This window comes from Oryctolagus cuniculus, chromosome 8, assembly GCF_051225735.1.
Source record: "Oryctolagus cuniculus isolate XC-2025 breed Fujian yellow rabbit chromosome 8, ASM5122573v1, whole genome shotgun sequence".
NCBI classification, from domain to species: domain Eukaryota; kingdom Metazoa; phylum Chordata; class Mammalia; order Lagomorpha; family Leporidae; genus Oryctolagus; species Oryctolagus cuniculus.
Window position 1 is genome coordinate 112,502,174 of NC_142874.1, and position 19,562 is coordinate 112,521,735.

Below are 19,562 nucleotides of genomic sequence, written 5' to 3' on the forward strand. Positions count from 1 at the left end.
TGTGGTGTGTGACATTTGGCTTCAGCCTGATTTCCAAATCACAACTTAATTTTTATTTTTAGGTAAAGATTATTTCCAAGGTTCCACAGGTGTTCTGTTAATAATCTTAAAAATCATAAACCAAAGGTCTTTTAGGAAATGTAGTCTGTTCTGTCTTACAGTCGTATCTTCAAAGACAGACCCTATTGGTCAGGTCTGCACCTCCAGACTTATTGCTTTCTACATTTTGGAAAACTCATAAATGCCACAGGCCATACCAAAGTATGAGAGATCTTTATGATATGCATTAGAAATTCCATGTCAGAATTGCAAATTGTTCACTGTACAGAACAGCTAACTGCTAATATGGTGACATGAACTTCACCAAGTGTAAAGTATGTTCATAAAAATGCTAACACATTTCTGGTCTCATTTGAATGGATATCCACCGTTACTTACTAAATGCCTGAATTTACTGTTATTAGCCAAACTTGAACATGTGTGACCCAATAATGACCAGTTTCCTGGTTCTCATTTCAGGTCTTTCTGAGTGATGTTTTAAAGGGACCCGAGCTTCATCTTTAGCTCTGATGTTTAAGAAACAGATAATTATATCCTTCAGCAATTTTACAAAGTGGTTGATGGCACACGGTTCTCCCTCAAAAAGATGCTCATCTAAATCCACAAAAAGAGAAAGGTGCCCCAAAAGCTCATGTAGTATTTTCTGTTGAAGATAAGATTCTCTCTGTTTAGGCCCTAGTTCACACACTGCGGTGTTTGAATGGCTTCTTACAACCTGCTCACAGGTATTTATGACTCGGCAGAGACTCTGTGAAGGCAAATACGAACCACTCTTCCTTTTAACACATAACAGTGACCCAACTTTAGAGGCTTTGAGGTCTGAAGTGTACAGAGCACTGACGCAGTCCTCACAAGTTAACAGAGCTGACAATTTATTTGCAATGTAACCGGCCCAAGAGATGAGATTTCGCCTATGATCTGACAGGTCCAGTAGTGCTGCACTTAGTGAACAACTAGACCAGTCCTGGTAAACATCTTCTTTAGGAAAGAGAGTCCTGACGGCCCTGATGCCATACTGACGCTGAACCGTGCGAAGGGTCAAGTCTTTCCTTCGTGCAATTGAAATGTCAAAGGTGCTTACTTCACTTAGAAAAACTTCATCTTGAAATCTGTATCTGCTCTCCACATTATGGTAAGCCTTCTGGAATGCCAGACAGGTAGGACTGGCACTGTTGACTAATACCTGCCTAAGCATCTTCAGAAATAATTCCAGATGATCTTGACTGAATTTGTAAGTCAGAAGATATGGAAAAGGCATGACCTTTGGGAAAACATAATTGTGGTAGAGCCATGTTAGGCTCTCAGCATTAAGCAAAAATCCCAGGAATCCTAGTTTTTGCTTACCTTTAATGATCGGATTATTGCTAGTGTCAGAGAATGTAACAAAAACAGTTTTGGCTTCCATTAATACACGATTTATTTTACTAAAAGTTTCAGGCAACAGAGGTCCTTTAAGTCCCTTTCCATAACAGTTCCTACTATTAAAAATGTCAAACAGCTTACTAATTAGACGTAAAAACTTGATGGTGCCAATGCAGTCTTGAAAAGCAGGCAGGCCTAGTGACAGCAAATATTCCAATGCACGGGCAGCACTCTCACTGAAGACCTGGGCAGCACAGTTCATTTTCAGTATGTGTTTCTGCGAATTTGCAAGTTTACTTGGGAGTCTTCCAATACCTAATAACTCCTGTTCCTCCAGTGCTGCTAACTCCACAAGGTGCTGCCATTGTGCTGTGCCATTCATAAACTGAATGGTTTGAAAATTCTGAAACGCATTTCTTATTAATCTCAGCAAGTGGCAAGAATCGAAGAAGTATGCAATCTGCTGGCTAGAAGATGAAGGGTGCTGAAATGTACACTTCATGTTGCCTTCATCAATACATATCCCCAATGCTTTCGCCATTTGAACACTGTGAGCCGTGGCATCAGACGTAACAGCCAGAACTGTGATCCCTGTGTCACTCAGTTTGCCAATAGTCAGACGAAGTAGCTGAGCTTGCAAATATCCAGATGCTCTGTTTACAAAAAAATAACCTAGAGGTGTTCTCCAATGGCCATAAATACCCACTGCCATTAACAAAACAGTTTCTGAGGCAAGTGGTGTTTCATCAGCATCCAGTTTTCCAAGGCCAAAATCCATGAAACCTTGCAAACTCTGACTGCTGGGATCCCACTGAAGTTGTTGCTTGAGAGAGACACTTTTTATTATCAGTGAACAATATTTATACAGCTGGTCTCCATTCTCTACTCTTCTTTGAAGGAAAGAAAAAATGTTGCTGTTGAAACCTGGACTGGGTTTGCATTTGGATAACCACCTAGAAAATATACAAAGAGAAAAATATAGAAATTGAATGAAGAAATAAAAAGATAAAAGGGAAACATACCTTAAGTGGTCTAAAAAATAGTCTCAAATTCCTCTAGAAATAAAGCCAACTAGCCAAAATCTGCAAGCATTTTTAAGCATATATTTATACAGTTACAACGAAATAGCCAAGAAAACAGAAGAGCTTGGAAACACAAAATAGTATTTTACGATGCAAACATACTATAACATGATTGGTAATTTCTCATTCATTCTTCAGAAAGTATACAAATCAATTACCCAGTTTGTTCTAATTTGTACACCATATATCATCTTACCTATAAATTCACTGACATGAGAATACTGTTGAACAGGAAGGAACCACTGAGAACCTCTAGTTCATCGGCCTTATTTTACAGAGCAGGAAACTGGGACAGAGGGAGAAGTTAGGCGAGGTGGTCCTACTGTGCTGCCAGTTAGGAATACTTGCTCAACCCAGTGCAATGCTTTTATCACTTCTTACAGCATCAAACCATGCCTGCAGGGACACTAATACAATGGCACCTCAGGAGTCCTTTCATATCCTGATCTTCCTTATCATTTTGCTAATTATTCTCTCCTACAACTCTTTGGTCTATCTTCAGAATCCCTCCAATGTATGCCTCCTAATGTACTGAGGATCAGGACAGAAAACAGGTATGTTTATTATAATATTCTAAATTAGAAGAAAGTAGAGGCTGACGGAGAAACTGAGGTACTCATCTATAACAGAAGTATACTTTCATAATTCAGAGGTCTTTTTTTATTTAGATTTATGAATTTGGGGTTATTTTCTAGGCAGTCAAGGTTTCTTCCTGGACAACTGACCTCTACTTAATGGAGATTTTTATGTATTTCCTTAAGATTTTTAGGATAGGGCTTTCCAAATATTTTAGCTATAACCTAACAGTTTCATAAGCAAAATATACTTTTTTTAAAAAAGGTTTATTTATTTATCTGAGAAGCAAAATTACAGAGAGATCGAGGGAGAGACAGAGAGAGGTTTTCCATCTGTTGGTTCACTTCCCAAATGGCCAAAAGGGTCAGGGCTGGGATGATCCAGAGCCAGCAGCCAGGAGCTTCTTCCTGGTTTCTCACGTGGGTGCAGCAGCTCAGGGACTTGAGCCATTGGCAGGGAGCTGGATTGGAAGTGGAGCAGCCAGGACTTGAACCAGCACCCATATAGGATGCCGGTGCTGCAGGCAGAGGCTTAACCCACTATTCCACAGTGATGGACCCTAAGCAAAATATACTCTTACTACATGCCATTTACTTTCACATATATGAAATACATATACTCTGTGTGGCAATACTGATACATTAAACTGATTTCATGATACACAAATGGCTTTGAAAAAAATGGTAATAGAATGCAAAATCTATCCTTTGACAATAAATTGCTTATAATCTATTTTAAAAGACAAATAAAAGCATTTATTGGTGGTTGTATTTTATTTAATTATTTATTCCAAAAATAAATATTTATTTATTATTTATTTGAAAGGCAGAGCCACAAGAGGTAGGGGGGAGGGGGGGGGAGAGAGAGAGAGAGAGAGAATCTTCCATCCACTTGGTTCATTCCACAAATGGCCACAATGGCTAGGACTGGCCAGGTCAAAAACAGAAACCTGGAACTCCATCCTGGTCTCCTACGTGGGTAGCAGAGGCCCACGTACTTGGGCCATCTGCTGCTGATTTCCCAGGCCCATCAGCCGGGAGCTGGGTCAGAAGTGGGGCATCCAGGACTCAAACCAGTGCTCGTAAGGGATGCTGGCATCGTGGGCAGCAATTTAACCAGCTGTGCCACAACCCCATTACCTGCTGTGTTTTTAGAAGAGGACAAAAATAGTGGATCATGAGAAAGCAGTACAGTGGTGCTATAGTGCACTAGCACGTTGAAAACCCTTCACAATTATGTCACCAAATTATAATTAATTTTTTTGTGTTAGGATTCTCAAATCAACACCCAAAATGCAAATTTGCATATGCAGTAAGGATGTAATGAAACTACTTGATGTCTTTATGTAGAAGTTTTACTCTAAATGAGTCTAAAAACACAAAACAAAACAAAAAACAGGCATTTGGCATGGTGGCTAAATCACTGCTTGGGATGCCTGTGTTGGAGTCCTGGGTACTCCACTTCCCATTCAACTTCCTGTTAATACGCACCCTGGGAGGTAGCAGATGATGGTTCAAACAGCTGGGTCCTGGCCATTTATGTGGAAGATCCAGACGAAGTTCTGGGCTCCTGGCTTGAGCCTGACCCAGCCTCAGCTACTGTAGGCATTTGGGGAGTGAATCAGCCAATGGCTGCAACAGCTGGGGCAGCTCCAACCAGGGGAGATGGCAGGATCCAAGTACAAGAACCATCATCTGCTGTTTTCCCAGGCTCATTTGCAGGAAGCTGGATTGGAAGCAGAACAGATGGGACTTGAACTCACGCTATTATGGGAAGCCAGAGTTGCAACCTAAGGTTTAACCTGCTGCACTACAACACTGGCCCGCCTTATTTACTTTTGAATCTTTTAGATCATCTATCTATAGGGCAAGTTAATTTAATTTACTAAACTGTCATGAATCTAAACATAGAATGTTAGGAACAAAGAAAATATAAATAGTAACAATTGTGCCAGCACTTTCTATGACTACAACCAAACAAAATCTATCACTGTTATAACAAGCAAAGCTAAGTAATTCCAAGGAATTTCTAACAACAATTTACTATAAAAGACCCAAAGTACTAGAGTTATAAGAAGGCCAGTTCTGAGAAAGTTTTGAACATAAGGAATTCAGGGAGAACTGAGAAAGGATCTAACAGAGAAAACCAGAGTGGTATCTGATGTAGTTAAGAATTAGAAAAAGATGGGCCGGCACTGTGGCACAGCAGGTTAATGCCCTGGCCTGAAGTGCCGGCATCTCTTATGGGCGCCGGTTTGAGACCCGGCTGCTCCACTTCCAATCCAGCTCTCTGCTGTGGCCCGGAAAAGCAGTAGAATATGGCCCAGGTCCTTAGTCCCCTGCACCCATGTGGGAAGACCCGGAAGAAGCTTCTGGCTCCTGGCTTCGGATCAGCCCAGCTCCGGCCGTTGCAGCCAATTGGGGAGTGAACCAGTGATGGAAGACCTCTCTCTCTGCCTCTCCTCTCTCTGTAACTCTGACTTTCAAATAAAAACAAATAAAGCTTAAAAAAAAAAAAAAAGAATTAGAAAAAGATGAAATTAGTGAATGAAGTACCTATCTAAACAAAGCAAGGTTTTTTTTTTTTTTTTATTTAAGTCTGGCTTGGTTTGTCCTCATCGAATCTAATTGCTGGCCATCTAACTGCTGCTCCATCACTATGGAGGAAAAACAATCATGTTGACTATAATCCTGGTGCTTTGTTTTCCCAATTTTTTGCTTCCCTGGTCTTTGAACTAACTATTCACATTTTTTCCCCTTTCTCCCCAAATTTTTGATGTCTCCCTCCTCAACTCTCAGCTGATGATTTTATTTAATTGAGAAAACAGAAGCAATCCAATAAAAACTGTCTCTTATCACCAAATCTGTTAACTACTGTCTGGATAGTCACTTTTCTTTCTGTTTCAATGACTGGACTGTCCCTGTTCCGTTCAGATTTTCCTCCACAACAGTGGTGGATGTAATCCTACTACAAGCATACTTTCTTTTGAGCATCACCAATTTTCTTTTTCCTACAGGATCCCTCCCGTGAGCAGGCAAACACACTGGAACCCCAACAAACATCCCTCACCAACACATGTTCCCTTCCAGCTTCACACTCATTTTACGGTGCTCCTTCAAAACAAAACTCCTGCAGAGTCCATAATTGTTTTCTCTGCTTCATCACCTGCCAGTCTCTTTTGAACCCCACCTGAACTATGTTTACCTCTCTACTACTCCACTATAGCTGCTTTGGTCTTAGTTATCAATGACTGCTATCTTGAAAAAAAATCAAAGGTCAATTCTCTGTCCGCTTACCTGATCTCCCAGCAGCATTTGATTTAGTGGACTACTCCCTCCTTGACATACTTCCTACACTTGGCTTCCAGGCTACCGCAGTCTCCTCGTTTATCTCCTGCCGCACTGGCCGCTTCTGATCAATATGTATTCAATCAATGAATAGCAAATATAATTACTTTTAAGATCTAATACCTAAGTGAAGCTCTGTTAAGAACAGATACAGGGGGGCTGGCGCTGTGGCTTAGCAGGTAAAGCCACAGGCAGCATCCTGTATGGGATGCAGTAGAAGATGGCCCAAGTCCTTGGGCCTCTAAACCCATGTGGGAGACCCGGAAGAAGCTCCTTCCTAGCTCCTGGTTTCGGATTGGCACAACTCTAGCTGGTGTGGTCAACTGGGGAGTGAGCCAGTGGATGGAAGACCTCTCCCTCTGCCTCTCCTTCACTCTGTGTAACTTTTTCAGATAAATAATTCACTAAAAAAATTTTTAATGGGAAAATGAATGTAAATGTAATAAATACAAACATGTTTGGCCATTCAGACATTTTTAGGATAAAATCTAAATATGAATAGGGGTAGGCACTGTGGCTGAGTGGGTAAAGCTGCCACCTGAGTGCTAGTATCACATATGAGTACCAGTTCAAGTCTCAGCTGCTCTACTTCCATTCCAGCCATCTGCTGTGGCCTGGGAAAGCAGCAGAAGATGGCCCAAGTCCTTGGGCCCCTGCATTTGCGTGGGAGACTGGGAGGAAGCTCCTGGCTCCAGATAGGCATAGTTCTGGCCAGTGTGGCCAGCTGGGGAGTGAGCCAGTAGATGAAAGATCTCTCTTTCTCTCTGCCTCTTGTCTCTCTAACTCTTTCAAATAAATAAATAAACCTTTAAAAAAAATTTTAATGGGAAAATGAATGTAAATGTAACCAAACACAAATGTCTGACCATGCAGACATTTTTAGGATAAAATTCAAGTATGAAGAGTAGTAGGTGCTGTGGCGTAGCAGGTAAAGCTGCTGCCTGAGTGCCAGTATCACATACGGAAGTTGGTTCAAGTCCCGGCTGCTCTATTTCCTTTCCAGCTCTCTGCTGTGGCCTGGGAAAGCAGCAGAAGATGGCCCAACTGCTTGGGCCCCTGCACTCGAGTGGGAGATCTGGAAGAAGCTCCTGGTTTCTGGCTTCAGATTGGCCCAATTCATCCCTTGTGGCCATTTGGGACATTCCAGTGGATGGAAGATCTCTCTAACTCTTTCAAATAAATTAATTAATTAAAAAAAATGTATGTACTAATAACATATGGCCATTACGACAAAATTTTATTGAAAGTTTTAAAAAATATCTGGGAGGATATATACCAAACTGCTAACAACAGTTGCTTCGTGACATTAGGAGAAGTGAAGTATTGTGTATTTCACTTTCTGGTACTTATCTACTTATATATATTTTAATGTACCTGAGTTCCAGTCAAAGTAGCCAAAGAAACAAGCAGCTGTTTTGAGTACCAGAACTGGAAACATAACATCATAGCAAAGGTCACAAAATGCAAGACATGAAGAGAGAAAAGGTGAGTGTGAGCTGAACTGCCAGGGGAGATTCAGTCCAGACGCTGACAGAGAACAATGGGAAGTGACGAAAACCGTGAAAGACAAAAAAGACAAGAAGTCTTACATGAACCATGATGAAAAATCAGTCAGCAACGCTTTACGTAGAGCAAGTACAGAAGAGAGGACTATATTAAGAAAGGAACAAAAAAAAATCAATGCAGTATCTTATAAAAATATTTCTGTTTAGCAGAAAGTATACATTTACAAGTAAGTAAAATATTTAGTCTGAGTGGTAACAGTCATATTATGGGATACAGTAGGTGCCCTGATATACAAATGTTCATCTCAACTTACTAAATAGCAATTACAACCATACTTGATCTTACCCAAAAGGCCAAGAAGTGTTAACAATTAAAACCAAAAAATGGAAATAATACTAAGGCCCAATAACTGGAGAACACCAGAGTTAAATAGCAGAGAACTACTTGACATTATGCAGCCATTAAAATTTGTTTAAATAAAGAGTTCAAAATAACACAGATTAAAAAGCACATATAATAAAAAAAAGGCAGTCTGGCAATTTATATACCAAAGATCACAACTACGTAAAATCCAGTAAATCTAAGCCCAGAAAAAAGATTGGAAGGAAATACTCTAAATGTTAACAGCAATTGTTTATAAGAACATGATAACTAGGAACAATGAATCAATGTTCCTTCCTTTTCTCTCATTTCTTTCATTAGTAGTATTTTAATTCAATATAATATAATTTCAATTTAATTTAATCTCATTCATTTAAAAAAAAAAAAAAAGAATCTGTAAAACCAGTGACAAAGACTGGTTCTGTTGGCTTAGCCTCTGCCTGTGATGTCAGTACCCCATATAGACGTAGGTTCAAGTCCTGGCTGCTCCCCTTCCACTGCAGCTTTCTGCTGAAGGCCTGGGAAAACAGTGGAGGATGGCCCAAGTGCTTGGGCCCCTGAACCCGTGTGGGAGACCTGGAAGAAGCTCCTGGCTCCTGGCTACAGATGGGCTCAGCTCCAACTGTTGCGGCCATTTGGGGAGTGAAACAGCAGACAGAAGACCTTTCTCTCTGTTTCTCCCTCTCTTTGTAACCCTACCTCTCAAATAAATTAAATCAAAAATAAATAAATAAAAACCAGTGACAAAAACTAAATTAATTAAGACCTTACAAGATCATTATATTATTTGCCTCACGCTAAGGGAATTCTAAATAAACACAAATCCTTCTTTATAAAAATCTGGTCCCTAGGGAACCTTCATTGGTATCAACTGCAGTGCTCACCAAAAAACAAATGCAGATTTCTGTGCTTTGTCCCTTACCAATCAATCCAGAACTGTCAGATGTCAGAATTACTGATGTGAATAAGAATCTCCATTATTTCAGGACTGAAACTGTATTGCCTTGGGCCTGGCGCTGTGGCATAGCAGGTTAACGCCCTGGCCTGCAGTGCCGATATCCCACATGGGCACCGCTTCGAGTCCCAGCTGCTCTGCTTCTGATCCAGCTCCCTGCTAACGTGCCTGAAAAAGCAGCAGAGGATGGCCCAAGTCCTTTGGCCCCTGCAACTACGTGGGAGACCCAGAGTGGGCTCCCGGCCCCTCAACTCTGGCCGTTGTGGCCATTTGGGGAGTGAATCAGCAGATGGAAGACCTCTCTCTCTCTGTCTCTTAAATAAATAAAATAAATCTTAAAAAAAAAATTTATTGCCTTGAGTGTCTCCCAACATCTGGGAGATACAAAAAAACTTGTCAGGCCTATGTGTCTTAATTTTTTTTTTTAAGATTTATTTATTTATCTGAGAGGTAGAGTTTTAGAAAGATAAAGGGAGAAAGGTCTTCCATCTGCTGGTTCACCCCCCCAAATGGCAATAGTGGCCACAGCTGAGCCAATCAGAAGCCAGGAGTTTCTTCAGGGTCTCCCACATAGGTACAGGGACCCAAGGACTTGGGCCATCTTCCACTGTTTTTCAGGACATAAGCAGAGAGCCAGATCAGAAGAAGAGCAGCCAGGACACAAACTGGCATGCAAATGGAATGCCGGTGCTGCAGGCGGAGGCTTAGCCCATTGTGTCACGGCACTGGCCCCTATGTGTCTTCATTTTATTGGTGAACATTTTACTGTTGTAAAATAATACATAAATGCCACCTAGAACCTTTTTAAAAATGGGCTAATAAATAGGAGTATGAGGCCACTTCAAAAAGATTGTGGAAAATTAAGTTAAAAGATAATTTTATTTTGGGGCAAAAAATTTTGAAATGCATACATTTGAGCATGAATACTAAAAGCTTTAACGTATAAAATACAATCCAAGAACACCGTGTCTGTTTCATTCACTTAACATCTAAAGAGTAATTCACTTACGTTCTGAGGACGGAGCAATGAGGCAGCTGAAGAATCTTTCTTACATAGTCGTAGACTTTGCTGCTGCACAGGTAGAGTGTACAAGCAAACTGTTTCATTTCTGTAGAGTACGCAGCTGTGTCCTTCCAGTCATGTCGCTCCCAGCGAAAATCTGTTAAAGTTACGTTTATTTATTAAGATTTATTCATTCATTTGAAAGGCAGAGTTACAGAGGCAGAGAGGCAGAGAGAGAGAGAGGTGTCTTCCATCCGCTGGTTCACTCCCCAAATGGCTGCGATGGCTGGAGCTGGGCCGATCTGAAGCCAGGAGCCTGGAGCTTCTTCTGGGTCTCCCACAGGGGTGCAGGGGCCCAAGGACTTGGGCCATCTTCCACTGCTTTCCTAGACCATAAGCAGAGAGCTGGATCAAGAGAGGAGCAGCTAGGACTCAAACCACGGCCCAAATGGATGCTGGCATCTCAGGCTGCAGCTTTACTACACCACAGCACCAGCCATACATTTATTTATTAGATTTATCATTTATTTGAAAGGAAGAATTATAGAAAGAGGAAGAGACACAGAGAAAGATCTTCCACCCACTGGTTCCCTCCCCAAATGGCTACATGATGGAGTTGGGCCAAGTGGAAGTTGGGGGCCAAGAGCTTCTTTTGGGTCTCCCATGTGGGTGCAGGGGCCCAAGCACTTGTGCCATCCTCCACTGCTTTCCCAGGTACATTTGCTGGGGGCTGGATCAGAAATGCAGCAACAGGGACAGAAACTACCGTACATATGGGAAGCTGGCATCCCAGGTGGCAGCTTTATCCACTCCGCCACAATGCTAACCCTGACATTTATTCACTTTTGTGGTGAAACATTGACTAGCAACATTTTCAGGAACAGATTGTCATATTTGGATGTAAAATACACTGGCCATCAAAAATGTGACAAATTTAGTCATATTTTAACTCTAGTTATTCGGATATTAACATCTCCTATAGGGTCCCTTGACCATTTATCATGGATCATCTTGCTGCCAAAAGGGACGAAAACAGATTCAACTTGGTTCGTGTTTTATTATTCATTGGCAGCCAGACTGGAAGATTTTAGAGGAACAGGAAAGTAAATTAAATAACTGGATAAAATTAAGTCTTGGGCTTATGACATTAATTTGTCTTATTTGTTCCCTGGTTACCACTCAAAGGTGAAAATTAGATAGGAGCGACATTTTCTAGGGACAGGGTAAGGGTACTGCTCATATTGAACAGAAATGCCCACCATGGAGAGAAGAAAAATACCCTCTGTTCGTGGTGGCGTCCCCTATTTCTTTAATCTATTCCCTCCCTCTGGAGACACTTACTCTTCTACAAACAATATTTTTCTTTTTCCCAGAATGTAAGTTCACCATTTCAGCTGTTTTCATGAAAATGTAAGTTGGCAACTCTTACTCTGCCTTTCTTCAACATCTTGGCTCACAAAGAGGACCAGGTGGTCCATCCATGAATTTGCGCATGTATCTATACTAGAGAACTTTTAAAGAAAAACAATAGGGATTCACCAAAGAGACTCTGCACATTACATAGTTCAACTCCAATCTTAAAAGACTTTGGTAATAAATTACACAGCAGTTTAAAAACTGCTAACTTGCAATAGCATGAGTGAAAGCTATTATAAAAAAGCAAAAGCCCAGAATACAAAGCTGTGTAAACCACATGTTCTCATCTCTGTGTGGTGGGGCTATGTGCCATTTTATCACTTAGTTATTTCTTCTCTTTTCCTAGAATAAACATGTTAATTTCATAATGGGGGGAAATCATGAAATATAAAAAGTATTTTGGTTACTTTTCATTCTTCTTGCTTAAATGATTGAGACCTTTCACTTCACAACTGAAAACATGTTTACATGGGCAGTAGCAAAGTAAATATTTAATGGCATTGAAAAAATAAAGAGCTATTAAGTATCATATAAATTATGGGGGGGGGGTAATACCTGAAAATTGTGCTCGTAGCAGAAACTCTGTTTCTTCAGAAAGCAGTTTCTCTTCTACAAGTGCATCAATTAATTGTAAACCCTTTCTCTTCTTGATCATCCTATAGTTTTTTACGGGGACATGTCTTTTTTTGGACACTTGCAGCATTTCCTGCACTTCAGCCAGCTTCTCTGCACCTACTGTCAAAGGTGTCCTTAAACTATAGTTATGGTCCTCAGTAGCAGTCTCTTCAGAATCAGCTGGAAGGGGCTGCTGCAGGATTTTCTGTCTTGCTTTACCTTTAGGGCATATACCTTGAGGAACCTATCACAGAAATGTGAAATAAAAGTTATTTTAGAAATCATCTCACAGATTGCTATAAAAATACCACTGATTACAAAGCACTCACCTGGTTGATGGGGAATTATATATGAAAGGCCAAGGACTCTGAATTTTCTAAATTGACAGTCTATAGAACAGTGTAAACAGTCTTTTTTGGTGTGTGCAAGCATACTGCTATATTAATGTGATGCTGAAATCTTCTGAAATGATTAAAGTAACTAGAGAAAAGTGACAGTAATTTGAGAATGCTTCATGGAAGTGAGTTTTGAATAGCTTATTGAGGATCAGCAGCATGGCTTAAAGGATGAGACAGGGCAATTATTTGACCAAAAAGAGAAGAGTGGACAATGTAGGCGCACTGGAATAGACCGCTTTAGGTTGAATCCCAGCTCCCTCTTACTAGCTATCGCTTAAGCACTACAGTCCTTTGTGTCCTCATCTGTAAAATGCAGATAACAGAGGGTTGTCACGAGGATACAAAACTTCCCAGTGCAAAGCCTGGGCCACTGTTGGCCTTGATACATCATCACTAACACTGATTTTACATAGACACATAAAAGAAGGTTAAGTGTATGTGGTTTGAAAAGAGAGTTTAGTTAGAAATGTATGAATCAATTAATAGAAAGCTCTTGGTTGCTATGAGTAAATCTGATACCAACTATGTACTTCTGAGTAGGGCACTGAGACAGAACCACCCCAAAAGACAACTGCAATCAGTTGGAAGATGTTAGAGTAAGAACAGTTAGGTGACTATTGCAGAGTATGTAAAAATTAAAAGTCATGTATGAGAGTTGTGGTTAAAGGATAAAAAGATAAAAGTAAAAACCACTGAAAGAAACATAAGTCTGTAATCCCAGTACTGGTGACTCACTCATAGAAAGTCACATATTTTTCATATATTTCTTCCTGTAGCAAAACTAATGTTAGACATATTTTTGGTCAAGATAAATAACTTTGTTGGGAGGGGCCAAAAAGGGTAGATTATTTCAAAGTATTAAGAAAGGTCTCGTACTAAACAAGAGCCTGATTCTAAGGCATTTATACCTTTTAGTTGATTTTTGCAATTAGTAACTTTTCTGTATGTACAAATGATCTGCATGTATATACTTACAACTCTCCAGAACAGAATGTTATTACATATAGATTTTTAAAATGAATATCAATGCATTTAAAATCTATTATTGGATTTATTTTAAGTCTCGGGATTCTCTGTGCAAATTCTAGCTATGATGTGGCAATCTTGATTTTTAAAGACTCTCAAATTTAGCTTTGTTTACAACTAGATTTGAGTACCTTGTGCAGATAAAGAGAGGGCACGGATCCTTTTTTCAGGTTTCTTCTCAAGCCATATGATTCAAAGTCACTTTCTTGAAAATGTTTGGAACATAGCATAGCACATGGTCCTGGGATCCAAATCTTTTTGCTTCTGGGGTCCACACGATTAACAGCCCTGATCCACTTTGAGCGCAGTAAGATATCAGTTGGAAATCTATAGCAATCATATTAAACTTCTATTAACATGAAAATATTAGAGTAATACTATAGTAATATTATACAAACCCATTTATTGACCTGCTTTACATAAAACCCAATTAAAAATTTAATTTATTATTTCATTTGTCAAAACTTTGATTTTAAAACCTACAAGTTCAGCATCTCAGTGATTTTATCTGTTTCAATCTGTGGGGGCAATTCTGCTACTAAAGAGCCTACCGTATTCTGTCTTCCCTGCCTACACGGAACAGAATCTGCTCAAATTTAAATGGTTCAAGAGGCCGGCGCCGCGGCTCACTAGGCTAATCCTCCGCCTAGCGGCGCCGGCACACCGGGTTCTAGTCCCGGTCGGGGCGCCGGATTCTGTCCCGGTTGCCCCTCTTCCAGGCCAGCTCTCTGCTGTGGCCAGGGAGTGCAGTGGAGGATGGCCCAGGTGCTTGGGCCCTGCACCCCATGGGAGACCAGGAAAAGCACCTGACTCCTGGCTCCTGCCATCGGATCAGCGCGGTGCGCCGGCCGCAGCGCGCCGGCCGCGGCGGCCATTGGAGGGTGAACCAACGGCAAAGGAAGACCTTTCTCTCTGTCTCTCTCTCTCACTGTCCACTCTGCCTGTCAAAAAAAAAAAAAAAAAAAAAAAAAAATAAATAAATAAATAAATGGTTCAAGAACATATGTACCTTTTTCTTTCCCATTCACAAATTCTTTGGTATTTCTCCTTTTAAGAGGTAGAGCCCAATTCCACCACCCTTGAGCAAGGGAGGGAGTTAGTGATTTGCTAAAGAACAAACAAGGCAGGAGTGACCCAGGCTTCCTCCTTCTCTCTCTGCCGGACAGTGTGCTCTGGGGTCGTTACCTACCATGCTACAAGCAGCTCTGTGCAGAGGCCTACTTGGTGAGCACTAAGGCCATGTGAGTGAAGCCTTTTCAAAATTAGATCCTTCAGCCTCAATTCAAGCTTTGGGATGACTGCCGTCTTAGGAGGTACCCTGTAAAATCCAGCTCACTCACTTCTGGCTCTCAGAAATGTGCAAGATCATAATGTTTCCTCTGAAATTTCAATTTGTTATACAACAGAAAACAAGTAGATTTACTACACTCCATTTTCTCATTTTTGGGAGAAGACACTATTTTTTCCTAGCCTTGAATATAACATTACCTTGCATTTCTCTATTTTTCAATGCCAGTCAAATTGCTGTTTAGGAACTTACGAAGTAAACAGTAAAAATTACGGAAGTACTCTTTTTGCTCCCTTCTCTTTGACTTGGAGACAGAATTATAGGTAGCTAGGATGTCTTTTGTGCTCTTTAATTTGGATTTTAAAGCATTTAGTGTTTCAAAACAGAGATGGCTGACAATTATTACAGAATATAGTAGTATGGCAAAACCTAATTCTCAGGTGCGGTCTCAGTCACCTAGAGAAAGAACATAGGGTCAGCAGGGCAGTGGGGACCCTTTCCTGCTGTGTGGTATTAGCCACAGCCCTTCATCTTGGAGCCTCCTCCCAGGGCTGCGGAACAAGCACTTTGTACTATCTACAGTTTATTTCCAGTTCCATTTCTGGAACTTCCGTTTTGTTGTTCCAGGAAGATGATGCTACTTAACAGAGAGAGAATGAACAGGGAATTGGTTTTCCAATGAAGGTAAAACAAATCTCTTTTCACCGAGTTATTTTCTAGTGGGAAATAGCATTGTTTAACTTCACTGGCTTGAGTATAATGGGCAAAATTAAATTGGTGATAATTCTTTTAGAGATTTACCTTGTGCTATAACTATATTTTAAATACTCAGCTTTACAGAGACTCTGTAAGGTAGGCTTTTATTCTCTTAGAGAAGGTGAAACCAAGACCAGAGCCAAGCATAGCCACCAATAAACAGCTGAAATTGGATTCATGTCTCCACAGTAGAAAGCCACCTCTGACAGAAGAAAAATCCCAAATCAGTCATCATCTCACATCCACACTAAGGAACTGGTTTACACTGTAACAGCATCCTGTTTTCTTTCTCCTTGTGACCAGGCTTTTACAAGACTGGCGGAAACTTACCTTTGGCTCTCTGAATATAAAATATTTTCCAGAATGGTGGCTAACAAACCCTTTCTACAATAGTTACCTCTGGGGAGGAAGGGAAAGGATTGAGAAGTGAGGCTTTAAGTGCCTGTAGCTTTGTTCTAAGGGGGGTTGTGTGGGATCTGAAACAAGGCAAATGTTAACATTTGCTTCATTCAAGTGATGGGCACAATAGGTGTTTGTTATATATCATTTTCTGTTTGTTAGAATGTTTGAAACATTGCATAATTCAAACCTTAAAAACAGAATTCATTTCAACATGATGCAGGCAAAAAAAAAAAAACACACACACACACACAAACACACACAAAAAACCACCTCTTATAAGCTTTTGATAGGGCACCAATGCTCTTGACCTTTAGGTAATTTTAACACCACAGCCTTTGTCCTTGCTACTTCATCTACAGCTATAGTGTGGTGCTGGCTTTGGAGGAAATAAAATAACTAGAGTTGAAGCCTCAATAGAAATCTTCCATGCATAGTGACCACACAGAGCAAATAATTAGGAAATAAAAATAGAAAATAATTACTTGGATCTTACTGACAGCACAAAGCATCAAAAAGTAAGTTCCAGAAAGTTGGAAGAGGAACACAGAGGTAGCAAGGAGTGGTTATTGATGGACTGGAGAGGCAGCTAGAAGCCAGATCACAAAGGGTCTTGTATACCTTAAAAGCTATGGATCCGGCTGGCGCTGCGGCTCAACAGGCTAATCCTCCACCTAGCGGCGCCGGCACACCGGGTTCTAATCCTGGTCGGGGCGCCGGATTCTTTCCCGGTTGCCCCTCTTCCAGGCCAGCTCTCTGCTGTGGCCCGGGAGTGCAGTGGAGGAGGGCCCAAGTGCTTGGGCCCTGCACCCCATGGGAGACCAGGAGAAGCACCTGGCTCCTGCCTTCAGATCAGCGCGGTGCGCCCGCCGCAGCACGCCAGCCGTGGTGGCCATTGGAGGGTGAACCAACGGCAAAAGGAAGACCTTTCTCTCTGTCTCTCTCTCTCACTATCCACTCTGCCTGTCAAAAAAAAAAAAAAAAAAAAAAAAAAAAAAAAAAAAAGGCAGCTATGGATCCAATCTGTCAGGTCAATAGCCAAGAAAGGGATGTGCCATCTTCTGCAGGACAGCATCCATATTTACTTGGGAATTTGATTTTGTAAGTTTTGCCCGCTCCTTTAATTATTTTATCAATACAGTACTTTACATATGGAATTTAACAATCACTGCACACATTTAAGTGCTCAAGGTTGGTTGGCCAGTTTTTCATGGAGGGAGCTCCATGATCAGACAGTCCCAGCAGGAGCCCGTGTAGTGTCACAGCAGCTAGAGCTGCCGCCTGGGCATCCGTATGGTGTCCTGGTTGCTCCACTTTGGACCCAGCTCCCTGATAATGGGCCTGGGAGAGCAGACGATGGCCCAAGTGTCTGGGCCCTTGCCTCCCACATGCGAAGCCTGAAAGAAGCTCCTGACTCCTGGACTGGGCCTGGCTCTGCTCTGGCCTGGCCACTGCACCACTTGGGGCATGAATCAGCAGATAAAAGGTCTCTTTCTCTTTCAAATAAATAAATAAATCTTAAAAAAAAAAAAAGTCACAGCAATGGCAAGTTGTCCAATTCTGCCCTTCCGGTATCACCCCTTTTACTGAGCCCTTAATTCAATTCCTTATTAGAACCCCTTGCTGGGACTAACACAATAGTATTCTAACTCCTTTTCCTGTATCTGTTCTCTCCTTACAACTTCCTAGAGTCAGCAAGACAAAAATGCCTTCTTCCCAATCACAGAGAAACATGTGTTCATTCAGCCCAAGGGTACAGTAACAGAAACACACGGAGGGAATGCAAATGTGATTCAGACTGGGAGGGGTTCCAGGAGGAAAGTCCTCACGGAGGAACCAGGATTCAGGCTTTGAGACAATGAAAAGCCTCAAGGGGAACACCAAGAAAAAAATTTGCATTTAAAAGAGAGCTTCCAGGAAACCCGGAAGGTGAAAAGAAGGGGAAAGAATTTAGCCTTGGGAGAGCACGGGGCTTCTCATGGAGCAGTCCAAACGATGACAGGTTAAAAACAGGTCCAGGGAAGGACTAAGAACAAACTAGATCTGGCAAGGCCGCGGGTGACCCTCTGCCAGCGTTATTTTATCAGGGCAGCGGGGGCAGGTAGCTGGCTATGATAGGTAAAAAAGCCCGTGGGACTCGGTGCACACAGTTTTCAGGAGCCTGGTTATAAAGGGAGGAGACTGGTAGGGCAGTGAAAGGGGGTACACAGGATCGAGCTGTGTTTAAAAGCAGGAGTAACAAGAGGGTGCTTACTGGCTCTCAGAACTAACAGTAGATAAAGCAGTTTAAAATAAGAGTAGGGGAATTTACTGAAGGGAGAACATGGCAAGGGAGACAGGAAGCCATACAACTGCTAACACACCGAGGGCCGGAATCAGCCCTAGGTTTTGAAAAATGACTAGTGGGGTCGCGGCCTGCAGTGCCGGTAATCCATATGGCCGCCGGTTCAAGACCCGGCTGCTCCACTTCCGATCCAGCCCTCTGCTGTGGCCTGGGAAAGCAGTGGAAGATGGCCCAAGTCCTTGGGCCCATGCACCTGCATGGGAGACCCGGAGGAGACTCCTGGTTCCTGGCTTTGGATCGGCTCAGCTCCAGCCGCTGCAGCCATCTGGGGAGTGAACCAGCGGATGGAAGACCTCTCAGTCTCTGCCTCTCAAATAAAACAAGTAAATCGGGTCTACCGTACATAGTCCAAACTCCTTAATCCCGCAACACAAGTCTTTGCCTCCCACTCCTCTACACTGAACCTGCACTCTCCAACTCCTCCCTCTCTGCCCCACTCTTGGCCCAAAGGACACTTCCATGCCCAGATCGGCCAGAGTACGGCCAGGTTAACCGAACTGAACAACCTGCAACGTCAAGGCAGGACAGACGAAACCTGACGTGTGCTCACCCGGGCCCCTCAGTTCTCCCAACCTCCCTCCCTCCCCGGTCTCTCTGGGTGCAGTAGGAGCACCCAGAGAAAGGCAGGCTTCCTTCCAGTAACCCTGTTAAACGCCACTAGGCGAGCAGCAGGCAGAGGGAGACAGAACCGGCAAACTGGGGCTAAGCCGACCTCAACTTTCTGGGCTCCCCCGCCCCGCTCCACGCCGCGTCGCGTCACGTGCGCGGCGCCACGCACTGCCCGGCCCCGCCTCGGCCTACAGCCCGCCAGGCCCGGCGGCGAGAGTGCTGGCTCCCGGGCTGCTCTCACACGCACTGGTGGAAGGAGAGGCCGCGCTCCCGGCTCCGCACGGTGTCCCGCGTGCTGCAGCCCACTGCGCAGCAACTTCGGGTCATCTTCTAATTACGTGGGGTTCCGCCTTCGGGGTTCCCGCGACAGCTTGAATCACGACAACTTAGCTCCGCCCGTTGACTCGGCCGCTACGGCCTTTATTTATTCAGGAAGGCG

The 19,562-nt window shown here is 42.4% G+C and overlaps 1 protein-coding gene across 1 annotated transcript; it reads right to left on the reverse strand.

The window, feature by feature from the left end:
• Window positions 1-224: 224 nt before the first annotated feature.
• THAP9 (THAP domain containing 9) lies at window positions 225-19,510 on the reverse strand. The gene is given in 6 exon segments (XM_008267662.5): window positions 225-499; window positions 501-2,375; window positions 10,279-10,429; window positions 12,244-12,547; window positions 13,859-14,054; window positions 19,371-19,510. Coding segments are annotated over 6 exon segments (2,697 nt in total). The 5' UTR covers window positions 19,451-19,510; the 3' UTR covers window positions 225-408.
• Window positions 19,511-19,562: the final 52 nt, after the last annotated feature.